General features: G+C 48.9%; 3 protein-coding genes across 4 annotated transcripts; all 3 read left to right on the forward strand.

The window, feature by feature from the left end:
* Window positions 1-681: 681 nt before the first annotated feature.
* LOC127783797 (uncharacterized) lies at window positions 682-1,110 on the forward strand. The gene has a single exon (XM_052310960.1). It carries the CDS (start codon window positions 682-684, stop codon window positions 1,108-1,110), a length of 429 nt encoding a protein of 142 aa, XP_052166920.1.
* A 4,212-nt stretch (window positions 1,111-5,322) lies between these two features.
* Window positions 5,323-8,842, forward strand: LOC127784500 (lysM domain-containing GPI-anchored protein LYP4). The gene is made up of 5 exons (XM_052311824.1): window positions 5,323-6,189; window positions 7,734-7,851; window positions 7,982-8,146; window positions 8,260-8,291; window positions 8,379-8,842. The coding sequence occupies exons 1-5, from the start codon at window positions 5,526-5,528 to the stop codon at window positions 8,603-8,605; spliced, it is 1,206 nt and encodes a 401-aa protein (XP_052167784.1). The 5' UTR covers window positions 5,323-5,525; the 3' UTR covers window positions 8,606-8,842.
* Window positions 8,843-9,547: 705 nt separating this feature from the next.
* On the forward strand, window positions 9,548-12,503 carry LOC127784501 (probable plastidic glucose transporter 1). Of its 2 annotated transcripts, none has more exons than XM_052311825.1 (6): window positions 9,548-10,577; window positions 10,672-10,818; window positions 10,889-10,962; window positions 11,182-11,270; window positions 11,731-11,845; window positions 11,995-12,503. In XM_052311825.1, the coding sequence occupies exons 3-6, from the start codon at window positions 10,912-10,914 to the stop codon at window positions 12,190-12,192; spliced, it is 453 nt and encodes a 150-aa protein (XP_052167785.1). In that variant the 5' UTR covers window positions 9,548-10,577; window positions 10,672-10,818; window positions 10,889-10,911; the 3' UTR covers window positions 12,193-12,503. The 2 variants fall into 2 exon arrangements, with proteins under 2 accessions (XP_052167785.1, XP_052167786.1); XM_052311826.1 differs by having other exon boundaries at window positions 10,710-10,818.
* Window positions 12,504-16,916: the final 4,413 nt, after the last annotated feature.

A 16,916-nucleotide genomic window follows, 5' to 3' on the forward strand; every position in this document is an offset into this window, starting at 1 on the left:
TAGCTCAAACCAATTAATGTTCCTAAATCTTAATTCAACAACATCACAATCAAATTGCAGCAGATATTGTGTCCTGTAATTTCCTGCGTGATAAGAACTGGAAAAAATAAGACTGGATCACTCTGGGAATACGTTAATTGAAGATTATAACTGACCGGCTGACGAGAATGATGCTAGCTTGTAGATTCATGCCTAACTAGCTAGATAACTAGACAAGCCACATTTTTTTGTCGTTTTTAGGATGAAATACATACTACTATTATACAGTGGTTTTCGAGGTTAATGCTTGTGTTAACATTGTAAACACGCACACGTCAACTGAGCATCAGAGAAGGGGAGTCAACTGGGCTCCCTGTCGTCGTCGCGCGGGCGACCAGGGGTGAACCCTAGCACCGCCGCCACACACCTCCTCTCTCTGGCCTCGCCGCCGTCGGAGCGCGTCGCCGGAAAACGTGCGGCCGCTGGGATGGCGGCGGCGAGGCTCCAACCCAGGCGGCGCGGAGCTTCGGGAAGGCCGCGGCGGCGGCGCGGCGAAGAGCAGTGGATCCGGCGCCGCCACCACCGGATCCGGCGCCCAGCATCGGCCACGAGGCGAGTGGCGGCTGGATCCGACGTCTCCGCTGCCGGATCTGAGCCGTGGTGGTGCGGGAGCACGGCGGATGCGGCGACGCCGATGGCGCGATGGCCGTGGCTGGTCGGCGGTGGTGCGGAAGCGTGGCGTCGGCGGGGAGACGCGGCATAGGCGGCAAGCGCTACGGCTGGGGGCGCGGGCGGCCGCAGCAGGCGCAGTGGCGTGACGGCCGTGGCTGGCCAGCGGGCAGCTGTGGCCGGCAGCGCGACACGACGGCCGTGGCTGGCTGGCAACGGCGAGGCCGCCACGGCGGAGATAGTGCCGGCGAGCTGGCGGCTGGTGGTTGGGTTGAGCTGGGCGGCGGTGGTTCTGGTGGTGGTGGTGGTGACGGCGTCATGGTGGTTCAAGGCGGCGGGGATGGCGTCGGCCGAGGGCGCGAAGGCGGCGGTATTGGTCCCTGCGTGGCGACGGCGCAGTGCTCGGCGGCGACTGCGGCGGTGCCCCCAGATCCGCGCCTCTCGGCCGGATTTGGAGGGTAGCCGGCTGTGGTGGTCGGAGACGTTGGCCGACTTGCGACGGCTGGCAACGGCAGTTGGCGACGGCGGCGATGTGGCCGCGGCAGTTGGCAGCGACGGTGTCGGCCGACGATGCCGGCGAAGGACTTGGCGGCAGCATGGCGAATGGCGACAACGAAGCGGCTGCTGGCAGTGGCGGTGGCTCGCGGAGGCGGTGGCTGGTGGCCGCGACAGCAGTCACCGGAGGCATGGCGGCCCTAGACGGCTAGCTGAGGGCGTGGGAGACGGCTGCATTTGGCCGACGCGGCATCGTTTGGTGGAAGGGTCGGAGACCGGATTGGCGCAGAGAGGCGCAGCCGATGGCAGTGGAGGCCGGCTCGGCGCGAGAGGCGCAAGCGGCAGAGTTGGAGGTCGGCTTGGCGCGAGAGGCGCAGCCGATGGAGGGAGGCTGGATTGGCGCGAGAGGCGCGTCCGGTGGAGGAGGCCGGCTTGGCGCGAGAGGCGCGGCCGGCGGTAGAGAAGGCGACCTAGGTGTGAGGAGGAGCTGCTGGTGGGTGTGGCGCAATCTTCGGTGCACGAAGGCTGGCCGGCGGGGGACGCCGGTGCCGGGGTCCCACATGTCGGCAGAGCTTGTGTAGTGGTGGAGCATCGGTGTGTCAGCCGTGGGTTTCACCCCTCAAGGGCGATTGCCGGGCGAAAGCCTAGTCTTGGCTCCTTTGAGTCCCGACGGACGGCGGTGGCGGTTTTTCCGTCGCTTCTCTTCTTGAAGACGTCGTTTTGGCATCCCCTAGGGAGCGATCTCAGCTGTGTCCCTTTGTTGGTCTAGTGGCGGCTGGTCACGCTTAGCGGCGGCCGGTCCGGTGCTAGCCTTCTCCTGGGCTTGTGTATTGGCGATGTCGGTGTGTGGGTGGTGTTGTTTTTTTCTTTTTCCTGGTTACGACCCTCCAGGGTTATAATCTTGTAATTTTTTCCTGCTCTATCAATAGAACTTCGCACCGTCTCGTGCGAGTCATTAAAAAAAAAGCATCAGAGAAAGGGAACTGGGGGCGTCTGGGCCAGCTCAGCGCGCGTCAAGGATGGCAAGATAAGCAACCCCCACGGCCCAAAACTCTTTGGGCCTCCGCACGTCATCACCTGTGCTCCAGTACAACACGGCCCAGAAAGCAACGGTTAGTCGGTTACTATCAGACTAGGAATAAGTCCACTTTGGCTCCCTTAAAAAGTAACCTGAATCTGATCTGTGACCCTCAATCGCAAAAACCGGATAGGACGACTCCCCGAACTATTCAAACCAGTGCAATTTAATCCCCCTCAGTGGTTTTGGAGGGCGGTTTTGCTGACGTGGCGTTGTTGGCTTCATCCCACATGACGTTTATGTGGCATTAGAAAATATTCGTAGGTCCCATATGTCATTTACTCGAAAAAAATGTGGGCCCACATGTCATCCTCTGTCTTTCTCTTCTTCCTCCTCCCTCCCTATCCCTTCTCTCTTTCTCCCCCCTTCTCTTCACCTTCTCTCTCGTGACGTAGTGGGAGGGCAAGGGCGCCATCGCGTCGGCGGCATCGATCTGGAGGTGGTCGACGGGGAGGGGCACCGCCGTCGTAGTACTAGCATCGTTTTAAAATTTCTGTAAAAGACACACTGTTTAATAGTTTGAAAAGCGTGTATGCATAATTGTCCAGGCTGAGTTTGGCACTTCATGTTCCCAACTCACGTCTTTTGTTTTTTGCGCGCACTTTTTTCAAACTACTAAACAGTGTGTGTTTTTTGTAAAAATTTTCTATACAAAAGTTACTTTAAAAATTCATATTAATCTTTTTTTTAGAAAAGCTAGTACTTAATTAATCATGTGCTAATAAACCACTCCGTTTTGCGTGCATGAGGGATTAGTTCCCATCCTACACTACCGAACAAGTACTGACACATTGCCCCACTCACAGAACTTGTTCTGTAGTATTTTCTAATATTAAAATACCACTTATTTTAAAATGATGAAAGTACTCCATCCATCCCATAATAGAAGAGATTATACAGTTTTTAACATAAATTAAGGAAGTAGCAAAAAGAACATATTTTTTTAAGATAATGGAATAAAATATTTCGGCCTTTGCTCAAACGAGTTACAGCCAATTATTACATAGTTCACACAATAACAAACTCACACAGTGAGTCTAGAACCACAGAATGAAAATTTTAAACAAGCACAAACTAATAGACACCAACAAGATAAAGATCACACAACTATTGAATTCTATTTGAGAACCTCCATCCGAAGTTGGGGAAGAGATGCATAATCGTTGACTCAAGTTTAGGACATGCATCATTAATTAGGCTGATATCTTCTTTACACCTTTGTAATTGGGTCCAACACCGGAGCCAATACGTTGCCCTGAAAAGTACCTGTAAATAAGATTTTGATGGTGATTTATCAAAAACCATATCATTCCTACTAGCCAAAGAGCCCAACATAAAGCGGATGCTCCAACAAGAATAAGATTCTTAATTCTTTTATCAACACCAACAAGCCAATTCCCGAATATATGAGACATACTTTGTGGAGGATGTAAATCAAAAGAAATGTGTACATATCTCCAAAGAAATCTCGAAAAATGACATTCAATGAATAGATGGTAGATGGTTTCATTTTTCATAAAAAACAACATCTTAAACTATCATTCCAATTCCTTCGCCAAATTATCCTTAGTTAACACAATTGTACCATAGGAGGATAAAATAAGACAAATTGTGGTAGATAGGAGGATAAACTTGTACAAGATTTGATATATGTGGAATAAATTAGCAAAGAGTTGATAGGTGGAAGAATAAAGTAATACTCTCCTTGTCCCTAAATATAAGGGATTTAGTACTATGATATATCACATCTAACCAAAATCTTTTATATTTATGGATGAGGGAGCAAAAAAATTGATGAATGGGAAAGGGATTGTGTTATCTTAGGATTCCAAATAGTAACTTATATTGCAGGACAAATTATAGAAACAAAATTTCTTAGGCCATCCACAGTCGGTGTCCCTGGGTCGTCCTCCCGCTCACGCCGTCCGTGCGGCGTGTCTCTAGAGGGAGGTGCGACCCCCACGCGGGGAACGCGCCCCTCTAGCTCCCCAGCTCGCTTTTTCCAGAGACACTTCCTCGAGGCTACGCGTTGTGGCGACCCGGTGCCCCATCTCCTACCTTCTCTCCTGGCGTTTCCCTTTCTTGCCCCTCACCGGCGGCATGGCAGCGAGAGAGAGAGAGAGAAGAGAGAGGCGACGACGACGAGGATCCGCGACGGTGACGACCAGATCCGGCCACCGCCGCGGCAGCCGGCGGCCACCAACCGGCGATGGGCTCGGCTTCCGCGATGGAGAGGATGACGATGACCCGGCGACGACTGCGCCCGCCACCTCGACGGCCGCGTCCGCCCACCAGATCTGCCCGCCTCGGTGCCGGATCCGCCTCCTCCGGCCGCCGCTGGCGCTGGAACCACTTCTGCGACGACGGCGGGACACGGCTAGTGGAGGCGGAGGGAAGAGGAAGGCGGCTGCTAGAGAGGGCGAGGAGGGAGGCGCAGCGGTGGCTAGGGAGGGCGAGGAGGGAAGCGGCGGTGGCGAGCGGCGGGGGAGAGAGGAGGGAGGTGGCGGCGGCAGGCTGGGAGGCGGGGGCGGCGAATGGTCGACGAGGAGGGCGAGAAGAAGAAGCGAGAAGACGCGAGAAGAGGGGGCGGAAGAAAAGAGAAGGAAAAAAGAAGAATGGGCTGGGGGAGGGGTATTTGGGGATTTTTCATCTGGGGTTATTTTGGGCCAAGATATCCATTGTGGGCTGTAGTATCCTCATCGGGTTGCTTCAGATTTTGAGGAGCCCATCCAGAGATACCTTCTATTGCGAGCTGAGTTTTCTACAAGTCTCCTCAGTCAGTGAGGACACTCTAGAAGTGTCTTACATTATTACATTATGGATGCCCTTATATTATACGAACGGAGGTAGGGGTACTAGTAGAGGAGTATGAATAGGACAATTTCTCCTAATCAGCACGCTCTTCAGGACAAAAAGGAAAAGACGCAACCGTACACTGCCAAGATGCCAAGCAACTCCGTTGATCTGATCAAAATCAGATTGGATCAGAATACAAACGGCACAAAACAAAATTCGAACGAACCAACACCAGCTTCTCGCAGATCTGGATCCTCTACATTTGCAGTCTCGCAGATACTCGCAAGCACCCTCGTAAAAACCTCACCCTCCCGTACTCACACCTCATGTGATCCCAGGTCTGCAGTTCTGCACAGCCGAACACAAGATCCAAAACCCCCCGCACGCTTTCCAAAGCAAAGCACTCTCTCGACATCGCCCCACTCCAGGTCAACAGTCTCCACTCTCACTGGCTCGCAGTCGCACACACTCCCACGCCTCCGCGCTCCCGACCACCGTCGCCATCATCATGCCACCACCCTTGCTCCTCCTCCTCCTCCTCGCCGCCGCCGCCGCCGCCGTCGCGCCCGCGCGGTCCAAGTCGACGCTGGAGTCCTGCTCCTCTTCCACCGCCTGCCCGGCGCTGCTCTCCTACACGCTCTACGCCGACCTCAAGCTCGCCGAGCTGGCCGCGCTCTTCTCCGCCGACCCGCTCGCCATCCTCGCCGCCAACTCCATCGACTTCGCCGTCCCGGACCCCGCCGACCGCATCCTCCCCGCGGGGCTCCCGCTCCGCGTGCCCGTCCCCTGCGCCTGCTCCGACGGCATCCGCAGGGTCACCACCGTGCGCTACGTTGCGCGCCCGGGCGACACGCTCGCCTCCGTCGCCTCCTCCGTCTACGGCGGCCTCACCACCCCGGACTGGATCAGCGACTCCAACGGCATCCTCGGCGCCAAGCCCGACGCCGCCGTCGACGCCGGGACGACTCTGTTCGTGCCGCTGCACTGCGCCTGCTTCGGCGGCGTCGACAACGGCCTCCCCGCGGTGTACCTCACGTACGTCGCCGGGAAGGGGGATACCGTCGCCGCAGTCGCGCAGAGGTACCGGACCACGGCCACCGACCTCATGAGCGTCAACGACATGGCCACCCCCGAGCTCGCCGCCGGTGACATCATCGTCGTCCCGCTGCCAGGTGAGCCCTTTTCTAGCTTCAATTCATAGCTTCTTCTTGGATCTGGTAGTTTTTGGTTTTGTTGCTTTGTGCTACCGAGATGTATTGCGTGGTTCGTTGGTAATTAGATCCATGGCCATGGGTGGTTAACCGACAAATTTGGTTGGTAATTTTACTCCATACTCAGTAAGAAGTAGCAGTAGGAGTACTATACTGACAGTAATGTGATTAGTCTAGTGTGTCCTTGGTAATTTAGTGCAATGCAGTAACCGCACTGGCCACAAGCCTTGCTACTGCGAGCATGAGATTTACTCCGAATTCTGGATATGGGCAATTGCAGATTTGTAGTACTAGAATGCGTCTAATCCGATCCTAAGTTGCTATATTTTGGGACGGAGGGAGTATCTAGCTTTGATATCAGAAAGGTTATGTTTAGTTCCTACGCAAAAACTTTTTATCCTGTCGTATCGAATATTTAGACATATACATGGAGAATTAAATATAGATAAAAAAACTAATTACACAGATTGCGTGTAATTGTGAGACGAATCTTTTAAACCTAATTGCGCTATGATTTGATAATGTGGTGCTACAGTAAATATGTGCTAATGATGAATTAATTAGGCTTAATAAATTTGTCTCGCAGTTTACAGGCGGAATCTATAATTTATTTTTTATTAGATTACGTTTAATACTTTAAGTCTGTGTCCATATATCCGATATAACACGCCAAAACGTTTCATCCTGTAACTAAACAGGGCCAAAATGCTTCAAGATTCGTGAGGTGAAACATGAGTGCCAGCAATGCAGCGCATCACTGCTTGTCTGCTCAAATTGTTTACTAGTGCCAGTTCGGATGCTCTGTTTGTGTATCTGCACGTACTGGCGCACTCAGCTTTAAAATAAAAGGGTCCATGCATGAAACTTCACCTTTCCACTGCTCCTTTTGATCATTTGCTGTCAATTAAGCTGACACCCAAGAAAAGGAGATGAAAAAAAGGTGTAGCATGCAGCACGATTGCACGACATAAATTTGACAATTAAGAATGTTCAACACAAACTTAGAGAGACTTTAATTTCACTATTGTGAGAAAGAAAGTGTTGTGTCGTTTTCTCTGTTGTGAATAGCTGAAAGGTCTTCTAGAGTTCTTAAGTGCGATCCATGTGTGATGCATTGAAAAAATTAACGATTTTCATTTGTGCACATAGATTCAGCACTGAAAAGCTGTGCTGTTTTCCTGTTTCCTAAAAGGAGGTTGGTAAACAAACTAAACACTCTGCTCTGAGTTTCTAGACCGAATTGTAGTTCCGATAATTTCTGAAGGGAAGTGGCCAAAAGTTTCAATCCCCTCCATACCCAGATGTTCTGTCAGATCACGGACAAACAGGATTCTATCATAATTAATCAGTGGCCACTACAATAGCCAGTACCTAGCTACAGTTAGTACATGATTGGTCCATTTCGTCCTCGTCGTCACTGTTATCCCTATACCGTTTTCTGCTTCATTTATCTCACATGCAATTAATCATGACGGAGTACCATTTTTTTTCTCTCGAACATGCAGCGTGCACATCATCGTTCCCGGCGTTCACGGCGGACTACGGCCTGGCGGTGGCGAACGGGACCTACGCAGTTACTGCCAACCGGTGTGTCCAGTGCAGCTGTGGCCCAGGCAACTTGGAGTAGGCACCGATCGATTTCACCCTCACATCTTCAATCTGCTCCAGATCTTACGCGAACCGAGAGATTTCTCTCCTGTTTCTGACGCTGCCGTTGCCCGTTGCTTTGCTTGCTTTTGCTCTGCTGTTGCAGCCTGTTCTGCGTGCCGGCGCCGCTCGCCGACTCGACGTGCTCCAGCATGCAGTGCGCCAACAGCAGCATGATGCTCGGCAACTTCACCCTCCTCATGACCAGCTCCGGCTGCAGCGTCACGTCCTGCAGCTACGGCGGATTCGTGAACGGCACAATTCTCACCACGTAATTGATCAGCTTTTTTTTTTTTGTGTGTGTGTGTGTCCCAAATCCATCTCGCATTTTGCTATTCAGAAACCGTTGTCTCACCGTAGCGATACATTTTGTGCATCTTTCAGGTTAACCACAGCACTCAAGCCTCAATGCCCAGGTATAAAATTCGTGCTCAATTATGTCTCAGTTCACCATTTCTGCCTTGAAAAACCGAGACTTTATGCAGCTCTTGCTTTTCGTGCAGGTCCGCATCAGTATCCTCCGCTGATTCCGCCGCCGACGTCGTCCTTCTTCGAGACGTACCTCGGCCCTTCGCCGACGCCGATGGCATCCGAAGGAGGCGTCATGGCCGGCATGGCGCCGACGAGCACCCCGGCGGCGAGCTCCGGCCCTCCTCCGGCCGGCCGGCACGTCGTCGGCGACGTTCTTGGGGCGTTCGCTCTCTGCCTCGTCGGCAACCTGCTGTGGTAACAGAGCGGCTCTCGCCGTTGATGCTACATAATTTTGTACAGAAGCTGTGGCCGGCTGTGTTTTTGTCGGGCAGCGTCGGGTTGTGCCCAATTTTTGTTGCGTTCATTCGATTTGTCTGCCACTCACTCCTGTGGAATGGCAAACACAATTACAGAAGTGCAGATCTCTCCAGCGCGGCTGTAATGGTCCTGAATTCCTGATGCTATTGAGAATGTGAGTACCGAGTAGTGTGCTTTTTATCGACGCTTTTTACTGTACCTTCTAGTACTGATATGCTTTTTAGGGCACCCACAATGGTTATTTACAAACTCTCTACAAGAGATCCATGTCAGCATATTTTCCTACTTGAAAGATATTAAATAAAGAGAGAGAGCAAAACTATCTACTAACTTAGAGATAGTCTATAGAGAAAAACGAGGCAATGCATGAGAGAGCTATAGATACCCATGTAGACATACTATTGAGGTGATTTACTATTAATCTAGTCTATTGCTGAGATGTACGTGTTTTATAGAGAGCACCTTACTCTACCATTGCGGATGCTCTTATATGCGTTTCTCCCACGCTAATCATCAATCAATAACTCTCCTTCCTACTCCTTGCGCGTAAGGGGGCAACCGCCCATAAGCGGTGCGCTGGTTGATCCAAATTTGGGCGCTGTGGTGGTGTGCATGCGTGCCGGTTACGTGGTGGAGGGGCTGCTCCCGGTGAGAGGGCTGGGCTTTTTGTAAAAAACTCCTCGTATTTGCACGGAATATCGTATACGTCCTCGCACCGACTGACATCCCGTTTTGTTTCTTACGTATAACCCCTCGTGTTCCAGAAAAATACAATGCGAAGAAGAGAAAATTACGTTTATAGGGGTAGCGCCATAAACATAAAAATCATAGGGGGTTTTCTACAAAACGTCCTACACTAGGCCCCCCAATCCCGAAACCCTCCCCCCCATTCTGTCCATCTCCTCTCCTCCCCTCCCCTCCCACCTCTACTCTCTTGGCGCGGGTTCCGGCCGGAGCTGCCGCCGGTGGGCGGTGGCGGCGGCGGCTACCGGCGGTGGCAGAGGTGGCTCAAGGTGGTGGCTGCGCGGAGGGTGGAGCCAGCGGCGGCTTCCCTCCCTCCTCCCAGATCCGGTGGAGGCGGAGGCGGCACGAAGGGTGGACGCCGCGGCGGCGGATCCGCTGGGAGGGGTGAGGGCGGTGGTGGCGGCGACCCTCCCCTCCGGATTTGGCGAGGCGGCTACGTCCGCGGCTGGATCCGGCACCGCCGTCGTCGGATTTGGCGACCTGAGAAGGCGGCGGCGGCCCTCTCCTCCGCCATCGTCGCCGTGGTGCGACCTCCCCCTGTTCCCGACCCCCTAGATTGGATAAGGAGGGGAGGAGGGTGGAGGGGAGGGTGAAGGCAGTTTTGGAGGCGGCTCCGCCGGGAGGGGGGATGGCGGTGGCGGCGGCGGCCAGATGCGGAGCTCCGACGCGCGCCCGCCGCTCCAGACCTCGAGAGTTGCGGCGGCAGAGGTTGGATCCGCCGCCGCCGAACTCTGGAGCGGCGACGGCTTGCGGATCCGCCATCCCCGACCTCGGAAGCGGCAGGCGGTGGCGTTGGGAGTTAGCGGCAACGGTGGTCCTCGGATCCGGCGGCGCCACCCTCGGGAGAGCTGGCTCCACTGCCGTCGGGAATGGCTACGGATGCGGCGATGGGGACATCGGCGACTGCGGCCTGCTCGCTGATCCCGCCGCCTCTCCTCCCTCTCTCCTTCGTCTTCTTCGACCCCAGCGGCCGAAGGTCACGGGTCAGCGGATCCGTCAGCCGTTGATCCGGCCGCTGGCAACGACGACGACGACGGGAGCGGTGGCTGCGGCTGCGGCGAACTCCCGCCCTTGTCGTTGAATGCCCAGGCGGCGGGCAGCAACAGTCATCGGTGGTGAGCCGGGCGCCGACCAGGCTGGTAGCGGGGAGCAGGGGGTGGCGACTTAATGTCTGTATACTTGTTTCTATTTGTTCCTTCCCTTTGCATTATTATGATCTTTATTTCCATGATATTAATAGCTTAATTTCTGATGTATATGCAGTTGCACTGATTGGAGGGTCCCTTTTCTTTCTGCAACAGTTTGCTGGCATAAATGGCGTTCTGTACTTCTCATCATTAACATTCCATGATGTTGGTATTACAAGTGGTATCTTGGCAAGCTTATATGTTGGAATAACTAATTTTGCAGGTTTGTTAAACTTGTTTTATAATGCTCTACTTTGCGGTAACTATTCATAAGCTCATGGACCAAATTTCAGGGGCAATTGTTGCTTCAATTTTGATGGATAAGCAAGGTCGAAAGAAACTCTTGACAGGAAGCTATCTTGGAATGGTATATATTGCTTCTACCGATGCTTTTCAGGAAGTTTTAATATAATATTTTATAGTTGAGTAAATTCTGCATTGTTTTTCTTGTTTCGGAGGAGTTATGGCAAGTGTAAGCTATGATGAGTATATAATTTTTTATAGCATGATTACTGTTCTGGAAATATTGTTGTGATCTGCTGTAGTCCTTAAACAAAACCTGATGCAACTTTTCTACTTTTTGCAGGCACTTGCAATGTTCCTAATAGTATATGCTATTAGCTTCCCCCTTGATGAAGGAGTTAGCCATGGCCTGTCAATTACTGGAACTCTGTTGTATGTACTTCTGCATTACTTTCTTTTTCATATTCTTCATTCCACTTGCTATGATACAATGTTCCCTGGTAAAGTACTTGTAATTAGTATTTGAAAGAATTTTACTTGTTGAACATGGTAGCTGTTTTTTTACAGAGGTTACTACAAAGGGTGTCCCTTTTTTGGAACCTTTGCTTTGAGGTCTATTTATGATTGCTGTGAATCAAAATCCTTGCTTGGAATATGGAAAATTCACGTGTTTAATTTCTCAGTTTGCCATTTACCTTGCATTGCTGATGGATAATTTAAGCCATTCACCTTTGCATTGCTGATGGACAATTTTAAGGATCCTTTTCTAGCATATTTATACTCTACTTCATGATCTGGCAACTGATCAGGTCTCACACATTTTGTGTTTATGGAACAGTTAATACTAAGCGATTTTTTTATCTCACTTATTTATTCATCTTTACATTTCCAGGTACATATTTACATTCGCCATTGGAGCCGGACCAGTTACAGGAATCATCATACCAGAGCTGAGTGGTGCTCGGACACGCTCGAAAGTTATGGGCTTCAGCTTCACTGTACATTGGGTATGCACTTTCCAACTGTATAAAATCGCCTTGTAACTCTCCTTGTGTAGTGTGTAGTTTGTATGTACTCTACATTGCCGCTTCAAGTCAAGATATGCAGTTTATTAGTCCTGTCTAATTCAATACTTATGGATTGGGTTGTTCATCAGATATGCAATTTTCTGGTGGGACTGTATTTCCTGGAGCTTGTGAAGAAGTTAGGCGTTGGAGCCGTCTATGCAGGTTTTGGTGGAGTATCCTTCTTGTCAGCACTTTTCGCCTACAATTTCATTGTCGAGACGAAAGGACGTTCTCTTGAGGAAATTGAAATGTCTCTGAGCCCTGCTGCCCCTGGCAAGCGAGAGTGAGACACATTCTTTCATTCACTTACGCAGATGGATCAAGCATTCAACCGCTCCAAGGAGTTTTTTATCCATGGGGTACTGGAATTCCAGATTGTTGTTCTAATGATCCAACCTGCTTGTCAGTGCATATAGTGGTTATGTTATGTAGAAGTAGTAGCCATCCAGCAGATCCATGTTGTCACCTTACTTGTGTAGTTATATAACCATGTATATAATGGATCACATTACTGAAGAACACACACCTCAGGCTGTTAATAGGGCAAGCAGTTGAAGTAACCATGCAAATAAAGAGTAGAGGAATTGCCATTGTTTTATGCCTTTCCACATTTTGTGCTTTAATTATATCTGCCTTGTTCCAAATTTGTTTTGGTGACAGTTTAAGCCTCTTTTGAGTGGTGGGCCGGTTTGAAAATCTTTTGAGTGGTGAGCCGGTTTGAAAATATAAACACGGTTTGCATTTGCATTACAAATGCATATTTCTCGATTTGAGAAAGTGCTGTCAAATCTCAATGCTTGCAAAAACTGAACTCTAATGTGATAAAAAGTCATTCACTTTTTTTTGGCGAGGTGTTCAAGGTAAGAATCTCTGAACATCAGATGTTCCCAAAGCTAAGCCATCAGTCAAACTGTGCATTGCCATGGCTTTCTACAGTCCACAATCAACTGTATTAGTTTTTTGAGTTCCATAAACCGATCAGCTGATCAGTTGCTGCTGATCTGGTGCAGGAGAGGACGACAAGGTAATATATAGATAATCGAGCTGCAGTGGAGCAGAGTTGTTTTAGAAAATGTTTCAAGGCATTATAAATTCAGTCTTGATAGTTCTTTCGAGATGGTGCTCTCTACTGACACTATTTTACTATCCTCGCTTTGGAAGTGATCTCGACCATTGATTTATAAGTTCTTGGGTGTAAAACTTATAAATCAATCTCAACCATTGACCATTCTTATTGTTGCCTCCTCTGTTGGCGTATTTGAGAAAATGATTATGCAGGATGTATGTGATCTGATGTTGCACGTGAAATTTGATGTTAAGCAAGAATTAGGATCCTTTGCAGTAACACAACAGAATTTGGCAGATTATGTAGTTGATCTTTCTTTATAGATAGGGACAACAGACAATGTAGCAGTTGTGATTGTTCCATTGGGATCTCATTATAGCTCTAAAGTTACACTAAAAGATTGGTATATATGCTTGAAGAAAATTTCAGGTCATCTATTTCACCATTACAAACCATTCCAAACCAACAGAAATCAGGTAGGTTTAATGTACAAAACTCAAAAAGTTCTTTTTATTGCAATCACTCGGCGATTTGTAGTCATGGCCACTTGGGCAATTTGTACATTATGTTTTGTTTAGAATATCGAGCTTTTCATTAGTTTTTGAGCAATAATAAATTACTCCAATAAATTTCTATTGTATTACATTATCTATTTGTTTCAAATACATCTTTAGAATTGAAAATTATTTTGTTTATATGGTAGTCATCCCCTACGTGTTTAGGGTTTGTTTTGATTAAGCTGTTAAACATCCTTGCGTGCGTTGCTGTGCGCGGCGTGGCGCCGCGCTTATACTTCTAGTTGGGCTAATTGGGCTAATAGATGCCATCAAGCTGTACTGCTTCCCCCACGCTAATTGGGCTAATAGAGGCCCCTTACGCCGCACTGCTTCCACCACGAGGAAAGAGGAGAGGGTAAAGGATAAAGAAGTGGTGTCACTGACCTTTGGGTCTCACGTACATTTTATTTTGTTCATTTCTGATTGTAATGCCACTTAGATGCCGCATCAGATGAGGATTAGGTTAATGTGACATGTGGACAACCACTGTCAATACTGCTGAAGGAGTTGTTTTACACCGGTTTTACTAGTTGAATGGATCGGTATACCCGATTTTAAGGTTAAGTGAAACAAATCATATTCGACATATATTTGAGGAAGTCAAATTGTACATTTTCCAATCTAAACACGAGTGTTCGGTGCATAGAGGCCCAAACGTAGCATTTTCATTATGCACTATGGATAGTAGTATAGATGGCCAAATGAGCCGCCCGGCCTGTCACGGCTTGACCATGACCGGGCCCGAGCTGAGATCAGTCAGGCCGGCACGGCCCGACCTACATGCTGAGCTGGGCCATGCTCGCCCACGGGCTGCACCAATGGTCCAGGCACGACTAAATAAGACTCGGGCTGCCTCGAAGGAACGATAGTTCATCGTGCTTCTTCATGGAATAAGTCTATTTTACTTCCTCAATCTCTTCGGGCCGTGTCTTATATGGCTAGAATAAGTCAATTTTGTATCCCTCTTCTCTTTAGGTCATGCCTTGTATGGCTGAATGAAGTCTATTTTGGATCCCTCAAGTATTACTTCCCTGCTCATTGGACCGTGTTGTGCCGGGCTGGCCCACCGTGCCATGGCATCATCCCAGGCATGGCCCAATTGTCGAGCCGGGCCAACACGAGCCTGACACCAGTCGTGTCATGCCGTGCTTGGGCGGGCCAAATGGTCGTGCCATGGGCTGGGCCATCGAGCCTCGGGCTTTATGGCCATCTATAGACAATAGCAAAGAGACCGCTCATGAGTGCAGTCGCCCGGTTTCCACTGCTGCCATCTCCACTATGGATAGCCGCCAACACCTATAAAAATCAGTTGATCATCGAAAAACACCATTATTCGATCAGGTTTGATGATGGTGCTAGCTCCGGCACTGACTATGGACACTCCTACATCCGCATCAGTAGAGCACGAATGTTGGAGCCTTTCCTGCTTGTGGCAAGCAGGGGGTCCTCACCGAGGCGCACATCAAGTTGGCGAGCTGCCTTGCCCATATTTAAGGATTCGGGTCCATAACCACGAGTACATATAAAGTTGACGAGCTGCCTTGCCCATACTTAAGGATTCGGGTCCATAACCACGAGTTCCAGTGCACTAGATCTTGTAGCACTCTTGGGTCGCAGCATACGAGATGAGGAGAAGAAAACGGAAGAAATCTGCGCAGGGATCGGGACGGAGTCTCGTTAATTCGTGGGGTTCAAGTTGGCGCGTCTCCATTGGCGGAGCTAGGAATTTTATAAGGCCCGGGTAAACCTAACTAAAACTGTCAACTCGTATATGTAATGTATATACTCTCATTTGCTACTACTTGAAGACAAAACAATTTTACTAGTTCAATATGCGCGCACATTTTCATTAGTTGAAAAACAATACAATTTTATTATAATCGGACGAATTGGATGCATGGTGCTTAAGTGTGTCACATTAATCATTGTGAAACAGATAAGTTGGCAACTGGTAATTGGGCAACATATCCCATGCACACAGGTCTTCACGTGTACATACGTGCACACCAATTAAAAAATGTCACCAAAAAATTTAGAAAAAATCATACACATATTTTCAATTGTATTACACCTAGGGTTAAAATCTTAACATCAAATTCATTATATTTTAGCCGTAACAAAAAAAACAAACAAATCTGACAGTTTTAAGGTTGCAATTTTATCAGAATTTTATCTTTTTTGTTATTCTCTATGTAGAATGAATTTGAAGATGCGACTTTGCACATAGATGTAATACTATTGAAAGTACATGTATGAATTTTCCTAGAATTTTTTGTGATAATTTTTAGTTGGTGTACACGGTGTGTACACGCGAGGGCTTGTGTGTATAGGATACGCTCCCTGGTAATTGATGGTTAGTACATCCCAATTGAATGCTAATGGCTGAAAAGTCTGCTGCTTGTGCCAAGTCTTCTAATTAGAAATCTAATCTTCTTGCTTTGCTTGAAAAATCATTACATCGGTTGATTTTACTGCGGAGAAATCAAGCAACCTTTCCATGGTTGTTGCTCCCGCAGCCCGGGCCACTGCCCGCCCAAGCCGGGCGGTGAATCCGCCGCTGCGCGTCTCCATCTCCTGACTCTGATGGAAGTATGGAACTAATCCCGGTGACGGCCGTTTCGTTGGCTGCTGCACATGGCCTCGCCTTGCTTACAAACCCTCCCGTTGTTTCAATCAACGTTCATTTCGAACTTTGTCGACCTACTGCTATTGGTACTTCTGCTGGCTGAAACGCTGAACTTGTGTACTACCTTCCTCCCTAAATATTTGATGTTGGTTAGTTCGATTTTGAGCCTTCTTTAAACAACTTAAAACTCATCTAGACCTCGAGGAGAATGTGACATTTTTTTCACCTTATGATATATTAGAGTATAAACTTATAGGATGTAAATCTTTGGGTTATTAACCTTCTTGCGTTTGTTCGGTCGAATTATGACTTCTGAACTGAGATCCTTTTGTATCTGTTCCTTTGGTTCAGATTTCAGAGTAGTATGACTTGTAGGATCGCTACTGGATATAATTTTTTTTAGATAAATATGACAAGAACTTCGATAGGCGAAATAAGCACACGCTCGCGACACAGATCTCTAAATCTCCTACCCTAGCTTGCGTTGATTGGAAGGGACGGAGAGTTTGAATAATATTGCATCATTGCAAGCTCCCCTCGTTTCCATACCCAAATTCTCTGCTCCATGGCCAAACCACCATAATTTAGTACATGAGATGATGAGAATGAGGTGTATACACCCCATTAATCCAGCAGTTCGCTCAAGCACAAGCAAAGCCCTCATGTCTTCAGGGTCAGTGTCGAGTCCTACACTCGTGCATGGACACGGTATAAAACACAAACCCAAGAAGCCTTGTATCTCACTACATTCTACATCCCGTT

This window comes from Oryza glaberrima, chromosome 9 (genome assembly GCF_000147395.1).
Source record: "Oryza glaberrima chromosome 9, OglaRS2, whole genome shotgun sequence".
NCBI lineage: Eukaryota > Viridiplantae > Streptophyta > Magnoliopsida > Poales > Poaceae > Oryza > Oryza glaberrima.

What these genes read in the sequence shown, in the direction of transcription:
- LOC127783797 (XM_052310960.1), top strand. Translation starts at nt 682, where the DNA reads ATGGCCGTGGCTGGTCGGCGGTGGTGCGGAAGCGTGGCGTCGGCGGGG.
- LOC127784500 (XM_052311824.1), top strand. Translation starts at nt 5,526, where the DNA reads ATGCCACCACCCTTGCTCCTCCTCCTCCTCCTCGCCGCCGCCGCCGCC. An exon ending in AACGGCACAATTCTCACCAC is followed by an intron (nt 8,147 to 8,259) that starts GTAATTGATCAG and finishes TGCATCTTTCAG; the next exon opens with GTTAACCACAGCACTCAAGC. An exon ending in ACTCAAGCCTCAATGCCCAG is followed by an intron (nt 8,292 to 8,378) that starts GTATAAAATTCG and finishes CTTTTCGTGCAG; the next exon opens with GTCCGCATCAGTATCCTCCG.
- LOC127784501 (XM_052311825.1), top strand. Translation starts at nt 10,912, where the DNA reads ATGGATAAGCAAGGTCGAAAGAAACTCTTGACAGGAAGCTATCTTGGA. An exon ending in CAGGAAGCTATCTTGGAATG is followed by an intron (nt 10,963 to 11,181) that starts GTATATATTGCT and finishes TACTTTTTGCAG; the next exon opens with GCACTTGCAATGTTCCTAAT. An exon ending in TCAATTACTGGAACTCTGTT is followed by an intron (nt 11,271 to 11,730) that starts GTATGTACTTCT and finishes TTACATTTCCAG; the next exon opens with GTACATATTTACATTCGCCA.